Source organism: Vipera berus, assembly GCF_964194415.1.
Source record: "Vipera berus genome assembly, chromosome: 14".
NCBI lineage: Eukaryota > Metazoa > Chordata > Lepidosauria > Squamata > Viperidae > Vipera > Vipera berus.
The window spans coordinates 13,625,061-13,640,241 of record NC_138217.1 but is presented as its reverse complement, the minus strand read 5'-3'; the positions used below and the strand labels follow the sequence as shown (position 1 = coordinate 13,640,241).

Here is a 15,181-nt window from a genome sequence, read left to right as displayed (position 1 = left end):
CTTCTGTTAATTGCAACGGCCTCACTTCGCCACTGGAGGAATTTTCTTAGTATTCTGTCTCCTTCTTCCCCATAAGAGGCATAGCGTTGGTGTGCTTGTCTTTCATCAAGAGCATGTACTCTGTCTGTGAAAAGGTAGTCCTAGCAAATTGTCTTCCATATGGATTGTGTTTCCCCAATTAAGGCAACTGTTTTCCAAGTGCAGATGTAAATATTCAGTACTCTTATACTCTACAGAGCTCCATTGTAAATGTTTATAAAAACCATGTTTTAATCCTGTCTTCTGAAGGATTGGAAACAGGATCTTTCAGTCTGCCATTGAGGCATGAAAAATCTAAAGGACTTCATTCCTAGTTCTCTCTCTCTCTCTCTCTCTCTCTCTCTCTCTCTCTCCCTCCCTCCCTCCCTCCCTCTCTCTCTCTCTCTCTCCCTCCCTCCCTCTCTCTCCCTCTCTCTCTCTCTCTCTCTCTCCCTCTCTCTCTCTCTCCCTCCCTCCTTCCCTCCCTCCCTCTCTCTCTCTCTCTTTCCCTCCCTCCCTCCCTCCCTCCCTCCCTCCCTCTCTCTCTCTCTCTCTCTCTCTCCCTCTCTCTCTCCTTTTCTCCTTTTGACATTGCAAAGTCTCTTAGGAAATTGGTTGCTTCCTACAGTTCCTCAACGTTTCATTGGGAGCCAACTTAGAAACCAATGAATTCCTTAAGCGGAGGCCTCTGGGACCAGCACCATCCATCCACCTTCAGTCTTGGTCTCCACCCTGGAGGAGATCAAAAGGGCTTTCGGTTCATTGGAGGTGTGTGACCATTTTTATCTGTGCAAAAAGGAAAATCTCTTCATTGTTCAGGGCACACGCCCACCTGTTTCTCTTCTGTATCATTTCTCTCCGCCTGCTGAAACAGCCACCCATCTAAAATATTTTTAAATTTTACAGGGAGAACCAGCCTGGGTTGGAATGTGAAGACAGGGTTGCTATAGCAACCACTAGGTAACCAACCAGCGGTTGTCTTTGCCGGGGAGGGGAGGCGTCTCGAAAATTAATAAGCCAGCGGGATGCAAAGCAAAGCAAAATCCTAAGGAAGTTTAGAGATTAAAGCGAGACCCGCATCCGTATTTTGAGGGGTCAAGGAGCAATTCTCCGGAATAAACAGCCCTCTTCTTTCCTGCCCTGGCAGCAATTTCTTGTGTGTGTGAGTGTCTCCCTCCACACAACTTCCACTGCAGTAGGAAATGGGATGATTTTTCCTAATCTGCAAAAGTAGCTGGATTTTGCATGATGGGCAGTCTTCCCATTCTAGGGCATTTCTCAAGGGTTTTGCTTTGCTGTGCAAGGCAGCAGGAAAACAGCTCCAAAGGGCTGAAAAAAGAGGAACAGGCAGGTAGACGGAAGATCTGTTTTCCTAGCTCTCTTATCTGCCTATCTGAAGTTTCCTGATCTGCTGTAATCCAGTGATAAGTCCCTCCGATTGTGAAATTGACATCCAATACTTCTGAATTAATCAGTTTGGGGGGATTTGCAGCATATCCTGAGTCACAGTCTAGCCAAATGAGCTACGTTTACACAACATGGGGATGGCAAATCCGAATAACCATGAACGCTCACACATCTTAGCCTTTTGTGGGAATGTATTTGCTCAGTCTTGGCATGACCTGGTTAACTATGATGTGAGAGCACAATTAGGATGAAACCAGGAAACAAATTTAAGCTGGACACTGGAAAATCTTAACTTGAAGGCTGCAGTTATTCGTTAGTGAATCTGGACTCTCGTAACTATGCAATAGTGGAGACAAATATTTTTTCCTTGCTTCCTTCCTTCTCTTTCCCTCCCTCCCTTTCTCCTCCTCCTCCTCCTCCTCCTCCTCCTCCTCCCTTCAACATCTCATCCCCCAAACGGCCTTTGGTCAGCTGATTTTCCTATTTCTGTGCCTACCATGGGCATCAGAGCATCTGTGCATGACATCTTAAGGACTTCTGGAATTGCATGGACTTGCTTGTATTCCCCAATTTCCCAAGACGTTGTGATTATGAACTCCCTTTTTTCCCATTAACGACGACATCAACGCAAGGAAAGGGCAGTGCAAGAATGTCCCAGACCTTGGCCTGGAAGGAGAGCCCCACCCCGGGCAGAAGAGATCTGCAGCCCATTACCAGCAGCCCCTCCTCAAAATGATCTGAGCAAGATGCTGTTGACTTCTCCAGGGGCTGAGCTGAGGACCTTGCAGTGGGAGCACCTGTGAAGACGCCAAGCGGGAGCCACACATTTGGTATTCAGCACCATGGTCAGCGGGAAGGGAGCGAAGGGAGGAGCGGTGCAGGAAAGGAGGGAGGGGAGGGCACAGACCCCTTCTGGTAGGAAGCATTCCAGCCCCTCCTTTCCACACTCACAGTCCTGCAAACCCACATCTAGCCCTGGTGATGTTCCAGCTGCCGCTGGACTGAAGCCGCCGCCGTCACGTTCTGCTCAGCTCTGCCCCTTCCCCAAGGCCACCGCGCACATCCATCCTCCTGCTGGGTGGCTCCTGATGAGCAGAGAGCCTGGCTTTGCGAGCAGATTCTTTGCCAAAGGAGGAGCATCAGCACAATGTAAAACAGAAATGCTCTGTTTGGAGATGCAAAGTGACACCCCACAAAGGAGTGGAGGCTGCAGAGAAATGTCGCAATGGGCAGCCCGGCTGTTCTGGACTTTGGCCAGGCAGTTATGCTTTCTCACAAGGCTGCTATTCACGTTCTCCAAGCTTCTTCTCATCCCTTGCAATCCCTTGCTCCTCCTCAGCATTTGGCGGTCACAGAACAAAACTGATTCTCATTAGGTAATTGAAAAACAGCCTAGTGGATTTTTTCCCCCAACCTATCTTTGCCTTTATGCATACAAAAGAGAAAGAAAGAAGAAGAAAGTAGATAGATAGATAGATAGATAGATAGATAGATAGATAGATAGATAGATAGATAGATAGATAATAGATGGTATAAAGTAGAGGTGATGGATGATAGGCAAGATAAATAGGCTTGAATAAGTCGCATCTGGATTCTGTGTTATTTAAGACATGAGATAAAATTCTAGTCCCCTTGACTGAGCAGCACCATAGCCTGGCAGCTACCTAGTTGCTCCTCACATCAGGAGATGGAGATACAACTGGATAATGAATATAGATTTAGGGAAAGACAGATGTTTAGTTTTATCTGTGATTAGATCTACCAACTCATACTGAAAATAGTGCCATCCTCCCAAACACAGACACTGAAAGTTGGTTTAATGGGCAGCATTTGACCTGAGGATCATTCAGATGGAGTCCAGCAGCTTTGAGGTTGCCCCAACAAAGAAGATACAGAAATTATATTGCTAGCACAAAGCTCAGCACCGGTCAGTTAAACCATCCTGACCAGCCTTTGAACAGTAAACCAGGTCTAAAAGTCCAGGATTCAACAACAGAGCATTCTTCTGGGGTCAGCAGAACCAAGGAAGGTGACCGCACTGTGAGATTTTAACTAAATTACTTATTTCAAACTGGGTTCAAGAAGGCAACCAGCTAAGGAAGAGCAGAGTGGTCTTACTTCGGCAGGAAGGAACACAAAACCTCTAGAAAAAAAGCAGCAGCAGAAGCAGCAACAGCAGCAGCAAAAACCTCCCACCAATGGACCTCACTTTCTGGAGACAGGTTGGCCAAAACATCTTTGGTCAACCATGACAGTCGCCATCTTTGCTCATGCAAAAGGGTTCTTCAGAAGCAAGCACCGGCAGGGTGAGTGCTCCCACACCACCTACTGGGTGGAAATGGTTCCAGGCCAGGAAGAAGCCAGTTGGCACCTCCGAAGGAGATCGGTTCCTCTGCCCCAACAATTGCCCATCATCTGGGATAGTAGTCCTTTGGGACACCTGTGAGGTTCCTGAGTTTCAGAGCCATGTCCACCGTTTTGATGTAGCTGTTGATCATTTTCTTCATCTCTGGAGTGTAAGGGTCATACTCCAGCTTCCTCAGCCCTGACCGCTTGAAGTTTCCGTCCTTCTGTCCCTCGACGCACAACAAGCGGTCCTCGTGAACTGAGACCCCCAGCAGGCTGACCATCCTCTTGAGCTGGACAAAGAGATCTTGCTTGAGGTCCTCAAAATGAACCACCACGACCTCCTTGCCAAACTTCAGCCAGTCAAGGGTGTGTGTCACCCACCACGGGGCATAATTCTTGACAAACTCCGGCCACTCTGAGTGAAGGAAGAAAATATTTTATTTGCTACACCTTCCTTGGGATCTTCAGGCTCTGTCTGAACTTTTATCCTCCCCACGACCAGAGACAAAAGCTTTAAATAGCTTCATTAAATACAAACCGGGCAACTCACCTTTTAAAATTCTATCTCATAAAACTTTGCATAGAGCTTTTCCTAGGGCCATCTTAAAATTAATGCCATGGAGCAAAACAGAGATTGTATTTTTTAAAGATCAGGTTTCTTTCAGTTCTACACAGCTGACTAATAAGAACTATGAAGGTAAAAAGCTGGAGGTCAAGCATCCCCAGGCCAAACAGGTCCATGGCAGACACAAAGGATGGCCATCCACCACCTTCTTCTTTGAGACATGACCCTCACTCAGAGCACACAGGTGGGGAGAAGCAGCGTAGGCCATATCGGTGTAGCGTGAGGCTCATCCTGGTCAGTTGGGGCTTTGCTGAAACCTGCACTCAACCTAGCTTGTCCAGAATCTCTGTCCTTGCATCTCAGCTTCTCAGCCTTGAAGTTCAAGGAACGTGGTGGAGCTGCAGGAGACTGTAATGTGGAAGAGCACCCCGGCTGGGCAGACGGGCAGACCTACCCTTGCCCTTCCAGTGGGCATGAGAAGCAAAGCCAATGTGGCCCCCGTACTTCCGGTTGAACTCCGCCATCAGCGCTTTGTAGGGGTTGCGGACCAGGAGGATGGCCGAGTCGAAGGCTTCGATCTCCTTCTGCCCGCTCTCGTGGGTTTTGATGCATATCGTCCGCCCGCTGCGCCAGTGATCCCGCTCGCCTTTGAACCCTTTGGGCAGGGGTGGCAGGGAGAGGGGAGGAAAGAAAGAGCGAAGCGTGAGCAGCAACTATGGGGAAAGGAAGGGAGGATGAGAGGAATGCTCTGCAGCTCTTCAGCTGTCTAATAATTCTGGGAGGGCTGGGCAGGGCAAGGGACAGAGAAGGAAAAAGTCAGGACGAATTATTTCACGTGAGGAGGCTCCTCACATTGACCGGCTGTTGAAAAATAATTTAAAATAGGAACTAACTGCGGGGAGATCCTAAAATGAAAATAGTCCTCCACACAGGGATAAAGCTGTCCAGCTTTCAGGAAGCTGTCTCTCTTTCTCCCCCTCTCTCCCACCCCCTCTCCTTCTCCCCCCCCCCCCCGTCTCTTTCCCTCTTTCTCTTCCAAGGCCCCTTTTGAGTTTCAGGCAGGCACTTCCTGGATTTCTTCCCTTAATCTTCCTTTTGAAGTGAGTCCACGGATGTGGTTCAGCGGAGAGAGGAAAGGCTTGCTCTGATCCTGCAGGCGCTAGAAATGAACCACCCTCTTCGGCGGGATTCCAACATAGGTGAGAAAAATAAACATCAGCCTGACAATCTGAGCTGTCCTTCTCTGCCGGGACGGTTAATACAACAACTACAGAAAGCCTGTTTGTCCTCAGGATAACAGGAGGTTAAATTAGGTCCAACAAGGCCCTAATATTATTTTTAGAAAGTTTCAGAAGTTGTGGGTGCTGCATCCCTGGAGGTTTCCAGAAGAGATGGGACAATCACTTGTCTGAAATGGTCCAGGTCTCCTATTTGACCAGGGAGTTGCAGAGAAGACCACCAAGGTCCCTTCCAACTCTGTTATTCTGTGTACTTTTCTGGCTTCAGGCCTCCCCCTCTGTGTTCTCTTCTCACCAGTCAGCTGCAATGGATGCTTTACAGAGACGAGAGTTGCGAATCGCGCATCGTTTTTCCCCTGGTGGGATTGCTAAGTCCCAGCCCAGACCTTCGTTTCCCTGGCGAGATGATCGGAGGCTGATTGCTGCAATGGACTTTTCCGTGGGATGCCAAGCTGCACAGGGCTTTCTCTAAAAAAAGGGCTGTTTGTTAACCAATTTGTCTTTTTTCTCCCACGGATCTTTTTAAACCGTGATGAGCTAGAACTTTCAAGGTTTGGTTTCCAGGCAACCGCAAATTCCAAAAAAGGATCTGAAGCTGGCTTGACAGTTCAAAAGGAACAGAGGGAGGGAGAAAGGAAGATGATAAAGTGATGGCTGGAAGAGACAAATTCCCAAACTATCTGGGCTGGGCAGAGTTTGAAATAAATAGTGGGGTCAAAGCTCTGGCTAGCCGGGGAATTCTGGGAGTTGAAGTCCACAAGTCTTAAAGTTGCCAAGGTTGGAGGCCCCTGGCCTAGGAGATGTTCTACCAGGTAGTTAGAGCAAAGCCAGAAGACCAGGAGTTGGGCAGTAAAAGTGACTCACTAAGATTATTTAGACTACAGAGAAGAGGCTCCATTCACGGCCTGGATTTTGTGGGGGGACAGGCTGGTGGGTGGAAGCTGCTGAGGTAGAGAGGAGCAAATTCCTAGCAGAATGAGGTTTTCAGCTGAGTGCCCCTCAATGGCTCAGGATAGGTCCCACCCACCCCCCTCTCCGATCCCCCCCCCTCACAGCCATTTTGACTCCCAAGAAAGCCATGCCATCACCTTTATTGTAAAGGGAGCCATCGAAATAATAACTCCCGGTGTAGAAGCCCGTGGCCAGTTCAATGAGATGGCGTGCCCAGGTGTTGCCAGCTCCGGGAAAGCTGGCCAGGGCGACCAGCTGTTTGGCTCGAGTGGTGAGAAACCTCCGATCCATACATCGGTTGTCTGCGAAACAGAATAAGAGATGGTTCCTGAGCTCACGAAGGAGATGTTTCTGTACAACTCCCACTTCTGAAGGTGAAAGGAGAAGGGATTTCCTTGCCCGTCCTCGGCTGCTCATTCTGGTGGCCTTTGAGGACTCTCGGTTGCCCCAGACCAGGAGTCTTCAAACTTGGACCTATGACTTATGGACCAACTCCCAGAATTCCTCAGCCAGGCACCCTGGGAGTTGAAGTCCACAAGTCATAAAAGGGCCACGTTTGAAGACCCCTGCCCCAGACTGACTGGTAGAGGCCCAGAGCAGAAGGTTTTGAAGCTATCTCCTTGAGCTTCCAGAACAGACGCTTGGCTTAAGAAATGTATTTATTTCATGTGGTTTTTACATGGAAGCTGAGCCTCAGCTGGGACTTTACCACACTCTTACGGTTTACGTCTGAAGCCTTCTCCAGCCCACAAGCCAGGACGACACCTCCCTTCTTTGCACCCTCAGACAAGGGAAAGAGCGGCGTTCTCTTTCTTCGTGCTGCAGCTCTGGAAGTCCCCCATCTGGAAGTGGCCGAGGTGGAGAAACACTGTACTAGAGGGTCTGTAACTCCCCTGCCCAAAAGCAGGAACTATGCTATGATTTTAAAAATTAATAACCAGAGAAGTGGGTATTAAGGTGATCTCAGGAGGTGCTGGACACAGTGTCCACCAGACACCCCCCTTGGTGATGGAACAGGAGACTGTGCGGGTCTTCTGAACACCCACGGCCCCCGGGCCCTCTTCCCCAGCACCTCCCCTGCCCCTGATACCTTGCACCTGGGTCTGGTATACAATGAAATAGTCTGAAGTGCCGCAGCTTTCGAATTCCTCCCCACTGCACCTCTGGGCGCAAAGATGCTCGCCTTCTCGTTCATGCAAGGAGAACAGAGTGGTGGGGAAACCGCAATGGCAGAAGGTGCCAGCCAGAGCTGCCAGAGGGTACTCCTAGGAGGGAGGGAGAATTCACTGCTAGGCATGGGGCAAAGGCTTTGCGAGCAGAGATGGGTGAAGGTCAGTTCCTGCTGGCCAAACAGGAAGGGCTGATGCAGAGGTCCTGGCATTCTCGTGGAAACCGTGGGAAGGGGAAGGGGTGCCCAGCTCTCCCGATTCTGCCCTTCAGGGCCCAGCGTGGCTCCACCATGGTCCAGCCCCTCTTTTCTGACATCCCCTAGACACGAGATGCCGTCCCACCCAGGAATCAAGTAGTGGCAGCTGGTGGCCAAAGAACGCCTCCACGGAGCCTGCGTGGGTACCCAGGAAGAGTTGAGGGATATGGAACTAGCGGTCCAGACATGGGGCTTTGGCCAGGCTTTGGGGCTTGGGGCAGCCCCTTCTGCTCACCTTTCCTGTGCAGAGGTCAACGCATCGGTCCACAGACATGTTCCTCAGGGGCCTGCTTGCCAACAGAGCCAAGGAGAGATTCTCTGGCCGACGGAAACAGCCACGGAAGATGGCACTGCCATCTGGGGAGAGAAGCAAAAGGAGGTTTCTTCACTAGAATCCAAAAGCCATTGCAGACCCACTAAGGAGACTCTGGGCATGAGACCCTTCCTCCAGTTAGCCAAAAGAACAGCACTGTGGCAACGCCCTCAAAAACAGAAGCCACACTCACACCTCCTGGTGGATTCCTGTGCCAGCTCCAAGCGGTAGATGGACAGACGGTTTGCTCCCCCGCAAAAGCTGCTCTTCTCTCCTTTGCACTCCATGTCGCACTCGGTGTCGCTCACATTCACGGCCAGGATCTTGTGCCCACAGTAGCACTCTGCCCCAAACTCCAGCCCCGCATAGAGGTAGCCCCTGCCCAACACAAAGGCACCCTGAGTGTGGGAGAGACCAGACGTCCCTCCCTGGACAGTGACTGTGCGCAGCGGCTGAAGTCCTGAACGATGGACGCTGACCGTATCATCATCGTACATGAACTGGCTTAGCTGAATCAAGGCCAAACTTGGTCTTACCTTGAGGAATTCTGAGCCAATTGATGGGGATTTACGGGGCAGGAGCAAGGGACAAGACCAGGATGGATTTCTGGGCATCCGTCCCTTTCAGCTTTAACTATATTTCACTGATTGCCACCCCAACCATTAGCTTTACAAGGAATCAATTCAACAAGCAGAGAAAGTAAAAGTGGCTCTCTACTCTTCCTATCAAGTGGGCCAGGGAGGGAAATGCGATCCAGTGTCTGCAAAATGTTACTCCTGATCCCAAGATTTACTCCAGGCAGGTAGAAAAACACGTATTTCCCAAGACAGTAATATGTAGACAGCCATATTACTTCACTTCTGGCTGAATTCTGTGATGATTTGTGGGGTGGGGGTGGAGAGGAGGGATATGTATCTTTTGCCACAGAAGCAACAACCAAGGGGAAAATCTCCAGCAGATAGCAGTCACAGGAGGATGTCCTGCCTCAGAGCAGAATCACAAAGTGTTTGGGGGTCAAGAAATTGGAGGAGAAGGAAATTAACTGATGTTCTTTAGGGAAGGAGACAACCTGGAAGGTTCTTCTTGGTCTGTTCAGCTCACCATCTCTTTTTCCTCCCTCCCTTCCTCTCCGAATTGCTCCCAACCCTTCTAATTACAGAAAATTCTCCCAGATAACTCGAATTCAGCATGATTTGGCTCCAACCATTTGACACCATGCCCCTCGCTTCCCCCCTCCCCAACTAATGTAACCCTCCCCAATGTAACCCAAGAGGCACCCAGAGACCTTCCTTCAGATTTATAAAATGGGACTGATCAACGTCTGCCTTCCCGGGGAGCTCTCCCTGGTCCTGAAATGTCTGGCGATCCTTCCCACAGGAGCCCAGCCTTAGGCCCTGCACAAGACCTGCACCGGCTGTCCTCGTGGCCGGGGGGGGGGGCTGTGAGAGAGGAAGGCAAATAGTGCCAGGGAGAACCTGGAATTGCCTATTCCCAAAAGAGGGAAAGGCCCTCTATTCCTCGGCTTAATGAAGTCCTGGTGTCATTTGCCACCCTACCGTTCAGCGCAGTTGTCCTGGCAACGGAACAATGTCATTTTTTTGTAGTCAAAGAAGGACACTCCGCGGAGGGCTCTCTGGTGGGTGTTGTCGACATAGCAGCCGATGTATTTTGCTGGTGAAAGGAGAAGACATGTTAGCATTTGGAAGGAAGAGGCTACTTCAGGAGAGAGAGAGAGAGAGAGAGAGAGGGAGGGAGGGAGGGAGGGAGGGAGGGAGGGAGGGAGGGAGAGAGAGAGAGAGAGTGAGAGTGAGGGTGAGAGAGAGAGTGAGAGTGAGAGTGAGAGAGAGTGAGAGACGCACTCCGGGCCTTGACTCAGGGGAAGACTGGGCAAAATGGATTGTCCAGAGTGACAGTTCTCAGCAATAACTTGGCCTGGGGAGAATCCCCATGCTGTTTTTCAGATTTTGCATTTTTTAAAATCCTTGTAAGACCTACGGATTACAGATCCCATCCCTAGAAGGATTCTCTAAGTGCTGCACAGCCTCCCTCCTTCTACCAAAATTTGCACTGCCTGTCCATGGAGCCATCCGTCAGAGTGAGAAGCCAGCTTTGCCAGTGCCTGGATGTGGATTCAAAGCATGTGCTCCTGCATACCAACGGCTCTTTCGATTTACAAGACCGGGCATGGTGCAAGGAAACCTGTTGGGTGTGCCTGTCTCTGGCACAGCAAGGGGAGGAAAGCGATGCCAGTCCACCTTCAGCCTTCACTTTGCCAAGGTGGGTCACCTTCCCAGCTGGGGAAGAGTTGGCTCAAGTCCCCAAAGGCTACAGGTCTGCTCTGTCCAGAGTCAGTCTTGAATCTGAAAGGAGACCAAGGCTGAAGTTAGTCCAGCGAGCCATCCAGACTGGACTGAGGTGCTAAACTACCATTTCCATCATCCCCAGCCAGCAGGGTCCTGGCACAGCCGGCCAATGATTTTGTGCTCATTTCTCTCCTCGGCTTCTCAATGTGCTAATAAGGGAAACTCTAATAATAAGCCAAGTAATAACATTCTGGCTTTATAGTACCCGCCGTCGCCATCAACAAATTCACCATCCGTCAATTGCACCAAGCTGCTTTACTGGGAGCAGCTGGCATCCTGCAACGATGCCTTGAACACCACCAGACATCCCCATCTGCCTTTCCCAGGTCCTTGGGAAGGACTCGATAGGCGGATAAAAACACCAGATCCAGTCTGAACATCTGGCTGAGCGTACAACAAACCAGTGTAGTGCAACAGGTGACATCTGGGAGGAAGGGAGAGGCTGGAAAGTCCTTGGGAGAAATTGACTTTTTTGCCTTAAAGTCAGTTGCGTGGACATCCACACGCCCCAAACCCTGTCACTAAATTTGGGGTGTCAAAAATTTAGAAGGGAGGGAAAAGAGGGTGGCAATTGATAGAAAAGTCCTTTCAGTTCAGCCTTGGAGAAGATCCCCCAACTCTTCCCCCCATACACAACTCCTCTCCATGGGGTTTCCCAAGGGCTGGTCTGCTCAGCCCCCTCCTCCTGAGCCCCCTGCCCTGGTCCAGATGGGGCTCCTGGCCAAAGACGTAGTGGGTGAGATGGGCACAGGGCAAATGGGGACACCCCCCTGCTTTTGCACCCCTGTGGAGCATTGACAAAGGGAGGGAGGATGGATCGTGTCCAGGACAGTCACCCCCAGTTTGTTCCAATCATCTCTGGGTACGGCGGAGAGCCCCCCTCCCAGAGGTTAATTTCAGGGAATGCACTGCATAGGGCTGGGCCTGCCAAGCAAGGCTACAGTCGGTGGCAATTGGATCTCCCTCGCCATCTGCTAGAAATTCTTGGAATGTCAAATCAAATTAGTCTAATGAGGCTGGCTGAACGGGTTTCCAGAACGCCCCCCCCCCCGCTATTTGCTGGAAAAAGAAAACCTAGCCGAGGCTAAAAATCACCAGGAAGCTAAAAGTCAGGTGCTGCTTTTCGGGAACTGCCAAAACAGAAGGACTTTGGATCAGGAATCTGCTCTGCAAGACGGAGGACCAGCCGGCGGGACCTATGAGGGGAGCCTTTTCTGGTGTGGCCCCCGCTCTTTGGACGATCTTGCCACTGGAGATAAGGCCTGCCCCGTCCCTTTGGCCTTCCGGAAGGGCATTAAAACCTGTGTTGGACATGGCCGGTGGATTAACAGAGAAGGCGCTGCCACCATACCAATCTTCTCTTTGGCTACTTGTCTCCGCCCTTAATGCTTCTTATTATTTTTCCATTTATGGTTTTAATGCTAAGCTGCCCAGAGTTGCCTGGCAGAGTGAGATGGCTGACCGCTGGGGAAGGATGCTCCCGGCAGCCTTGACCCCAAACGTCTTCCTGCATCCGTGCCGAGAAGGAGTAAGGGCCCTTGGGCTCTCCAGATGTCCGGCAGTCTTGAATGCTTGAAATGAGGAACTAAATCTTTAAAAATTCAATTATGGTGTGAAGGTGGAGAGAGGGAGGGAAGATCTTTCCATTTTAGCAGATGACTGCCGCCCAGGTGAGCAGCTTGTCAGTCAGAGAGACTGAGGCCCGCAGAGATGCTGAAGTGCCCTCCGGGCACAGATGCCACCCAATAGGCAACATGAAAGGGAAGCTGGTGACCTTCCAGGCTGGGCCAGCCGATCCATCCCTTCTCCACCTTTCTGAAGAGCTTCATGGATCCCAGAATCTCCTGGCTCTTTTCTGCAGAAGAGATGTTTTGTCTCAGCCTCAATGTTTCCTTATTTACTACATTTCTTGGATGGGGGGTGGGGTTTTGCGGGAATGCAGTGATTTATTCTTCCCCACCCAATTTCTAACAGGGACAAAACCGGACAAAGTGCCTTGTTTTTGTTTTCCTGGAAATACAGTTGTGTTCTTTGAAGTATATTTAAAAAAGACAGAGAAAGATTAATCATTTAGACAGATTACTTCTACCTGCTGGCTGCAATCTTAGGAGACTCTGGTGGGAATAGGTGTGGAATTGAGACAATGAAAATGTCCAAATATTGTTCCCACCTTTAAGGTACAGGTCAGGAGGGGCAGTCTGAAATCTACAAATGCATCTGATTTCAGAAGCAGGTCAAATTCCGGAAGAAATGATTAAGCAATCCTTTGATGGAAAGCAAGAAAACAATTCATTTATTTGGGGCAGCAGCAGATTATCAAGAATTAGGAATGAATAGTTTACCTTCCCACCCCCACCAGTAAAACCACACAGCCGATAGATAAGGGGTACATCAGGAACATAGTATAACTTGATTTCAAAAGTCTGATATAGCTGCAAAAGAACCTTGTTGTAAAGAGATCGGAAGGACTCAACTGTTAGATGGATGGGTAGCAGATCAAGCACCCCTAAGATAACTTCTGGAGCAAACAGAGCATTTTGGAATGAATCCTGAAAATTTATCAGCTAGGATTGAGATAGATGTTGGGTAACAATTTAAAGGGAGTGCTAATTAAAATCACACAAATGACACCAAGCTTGTGAGGCAAGTCAGCAACACTGAGAAATAAAACCTCGAGGGAGTCGTGCCACTGGGCACAAACCGCCTCAGGATGAAAATTTGTGAAATAGATGGGGAAACATTGAAACAATGTGCAGAAATCAAAAGACACAAGGAAAGGATGTGCAAGATTTGGGTGGGAGCAAGTCAAGGGTTTAACCCAATGAGCCAACCGTGGGATGTAGCAGCTAAAAAGACTAATGCGGTCTTCAATGACGTCCTGCCCCCAAACTAGCTAATGTTTTGATCCAGTCCTTCGAAAGAAGGCAACCCAACTTTCCAAGGAACTGGGATAAAAACAAGATCTTAATTTCCATTCTCTGCATGCTATTCCCAATATTCTCCTGAACCAAATTCTTCCCCAAGGGAACGTTACCTCTGTCTTCCTCCTTCTCATGAACACTCCTCCCCTTGAGCATTCGAGACCACGTCTCCCTGTAATCACCTCTGCTCCTCCCAGCCGTGTCCTTCGGAGGGCTCTTGAACCAGGTCCCGTACCTCCGTGCCAAGGCCAGGGACTCCGGCACTGCTTTAAATTCCCTGCCAAGCGGCAGCGTCCCCAGCAACTGAGCTTCGGTCCCTTCTGCAGCATTGTTGCTGGGTCGGGGGACAGGCCCCGGGACCCTCGTCTCCCCACTGAAGCCAGCATGGAGGAAAACCAGGCTGCCAGCCGTCAGGTAGAGTGCAATCAAGGTGAAGAAACGGATGGGTTTCCGCCGGAAGTATCTTTGGAATTTCAGCAAGAGCTTGGCCATGCCAGCGTCATTACGGATGTTCACGGGATCCGGGTGGAGAAACGAGCAAAGGGACAGGTGCCCACTTGGAAAACACCCTTCTGAGCAGAGAGGAAGAACCTAAGAGGCCACGGATCTGATGCCACGAATCTGGTGCCACGGTTGGGTCCTCAGTGCAGTTTTCTCAACAGATCAGCCCAGCTCGGGCACTCCTCTCCATGCATTGATTCGAAATGAGAAGGTTGCAGAACTGCTCCAAATAAACGCGGGATTCTTGACAGTTTGGTTTAGTCCTTGGTCTCCTCCTGCCACAGAGCAGCCAAGGGTGAAGTTATCGTGGGCAACCTGGCGATCAGGGGTTGCTGCTGCTGCTTTTAACTGGCAGGTCCATCTGCCTTGGAAGGAGAGTTCACCAACGCGGAGATGCATCCAAGGAGTTTTGAGGTATACAATAATGTCCAAGAACACAGCTGATCAAACGTCCATTCATCATGAAGAAGCTGGAAGAAAATCCAACCTAGAAATGAACAGAAAAGATAATATTAAGACAGAAAGACATTTCTCTTTGAGCTAGGAACTAAAGGAGCTCTCCGTCACAATTTTAAACCATGCTTGTCTCTGGAGATGAGGGAGGGGGCATTTTTCCTGCAATTTCCATTCTCTTTCCCAGTTTTCAGGAGCATTCACATGACGTGGGAGGGATTCCAGATTCCAGCTGGCATTTCACAAAAGTCTCTCATGGTCGCCGGTCTCAGAGCAAAGGCTGCAAAAGAGGGTGGGGTGAGCTTTATGACATCATGGCACGGGCACCTCTGATTGGCTACTGGGGCCAGTTGCAAGGATTTCTCTTGGTCCCACTTTCTGCTGGCTGGGGGATTCTGGGAGTTGAAGTCCACCCATCTTAAAGCGGTCAAGGTTCAGAAACACTGCCCTACAGGTCACTCCCAGGCAAGGGAGGCTTCAGAAAGCAAGAGGTTGTTCGGAGAACATTCCCCATACTCCACTGCCCGTTAGGGTGCCCTCTCCCTGATCTTCACAGACTTTCCCAGGGCCACCATGTGCCAAGCCAAAAGATGCTGGACTATTTCCACCCCAATGGCCCATCATCCTTGTCCCGGCTCACCTTAAGGTGCTGGTAATGCTGCTGGCCTACCTGAAG

At 50.1% G+C, this 15,181-nt stretch overlaps 1 protein-coding gene across 1 annotated transcript; it reads right to left on the bottom strand.

Annotated features, from left to right (window-relative positions):
* Positions 1–3,278: 3,278 nt before the first annotated feature.
* WSCD2 (WSC domain containing 2) lies at positions 3,279–14,284 on the bottom strand. The gene is made up of 8 exons (XM_081339241.1): positions 13,665–14,284; positions 9,824–9,938; positions 8,461–8,645; positions 8,190–8,311; positions 7,619–7,793; positions 6,666–6,830; positions 4,794–4,994; positions 3,279–4,189 (listed from the first exon to the last, which is right to left on the bottom strand). Exons 1-8 carry the CDS (start codon positions 14,041–14,043, stop codon positions 3,837–3,839), a joined length of 1,695 nt encoding a protein of 564 aa, XP_081195367.1. The 5' UTR covers positions 14,044–14,284; the 3' UTR covers positions 3,279–3,836.
* Positions 14,285–15,181: the final 897 nt, after the last annotated feature.

Bases quoted from the DNA above. Each gene is read 5' to 3' on its own strand.
- WSCD2 (XM_081339241.1), bottom strand. From the start codon at position 14,043: ATGGCCAAGCTCTTGCTGAAATTCCAAAGATACTTCCGGCGGAAACCC. The intron at 9,939-13,664 runs GTAACGTTCCCT...TCCTTTCACCAG, and splicing joins TGAGAAGGAGGAAGACAGAG to CAAAATACATCGGCTGCTAT. The intron at 4,995-6,665 runs GTGATGGCATGG...CCCTGCCCAAAG, and splicing joins TGGCTCCCTTTACAATAAAG to GGTTCAAAGGCGAGCGGGAT.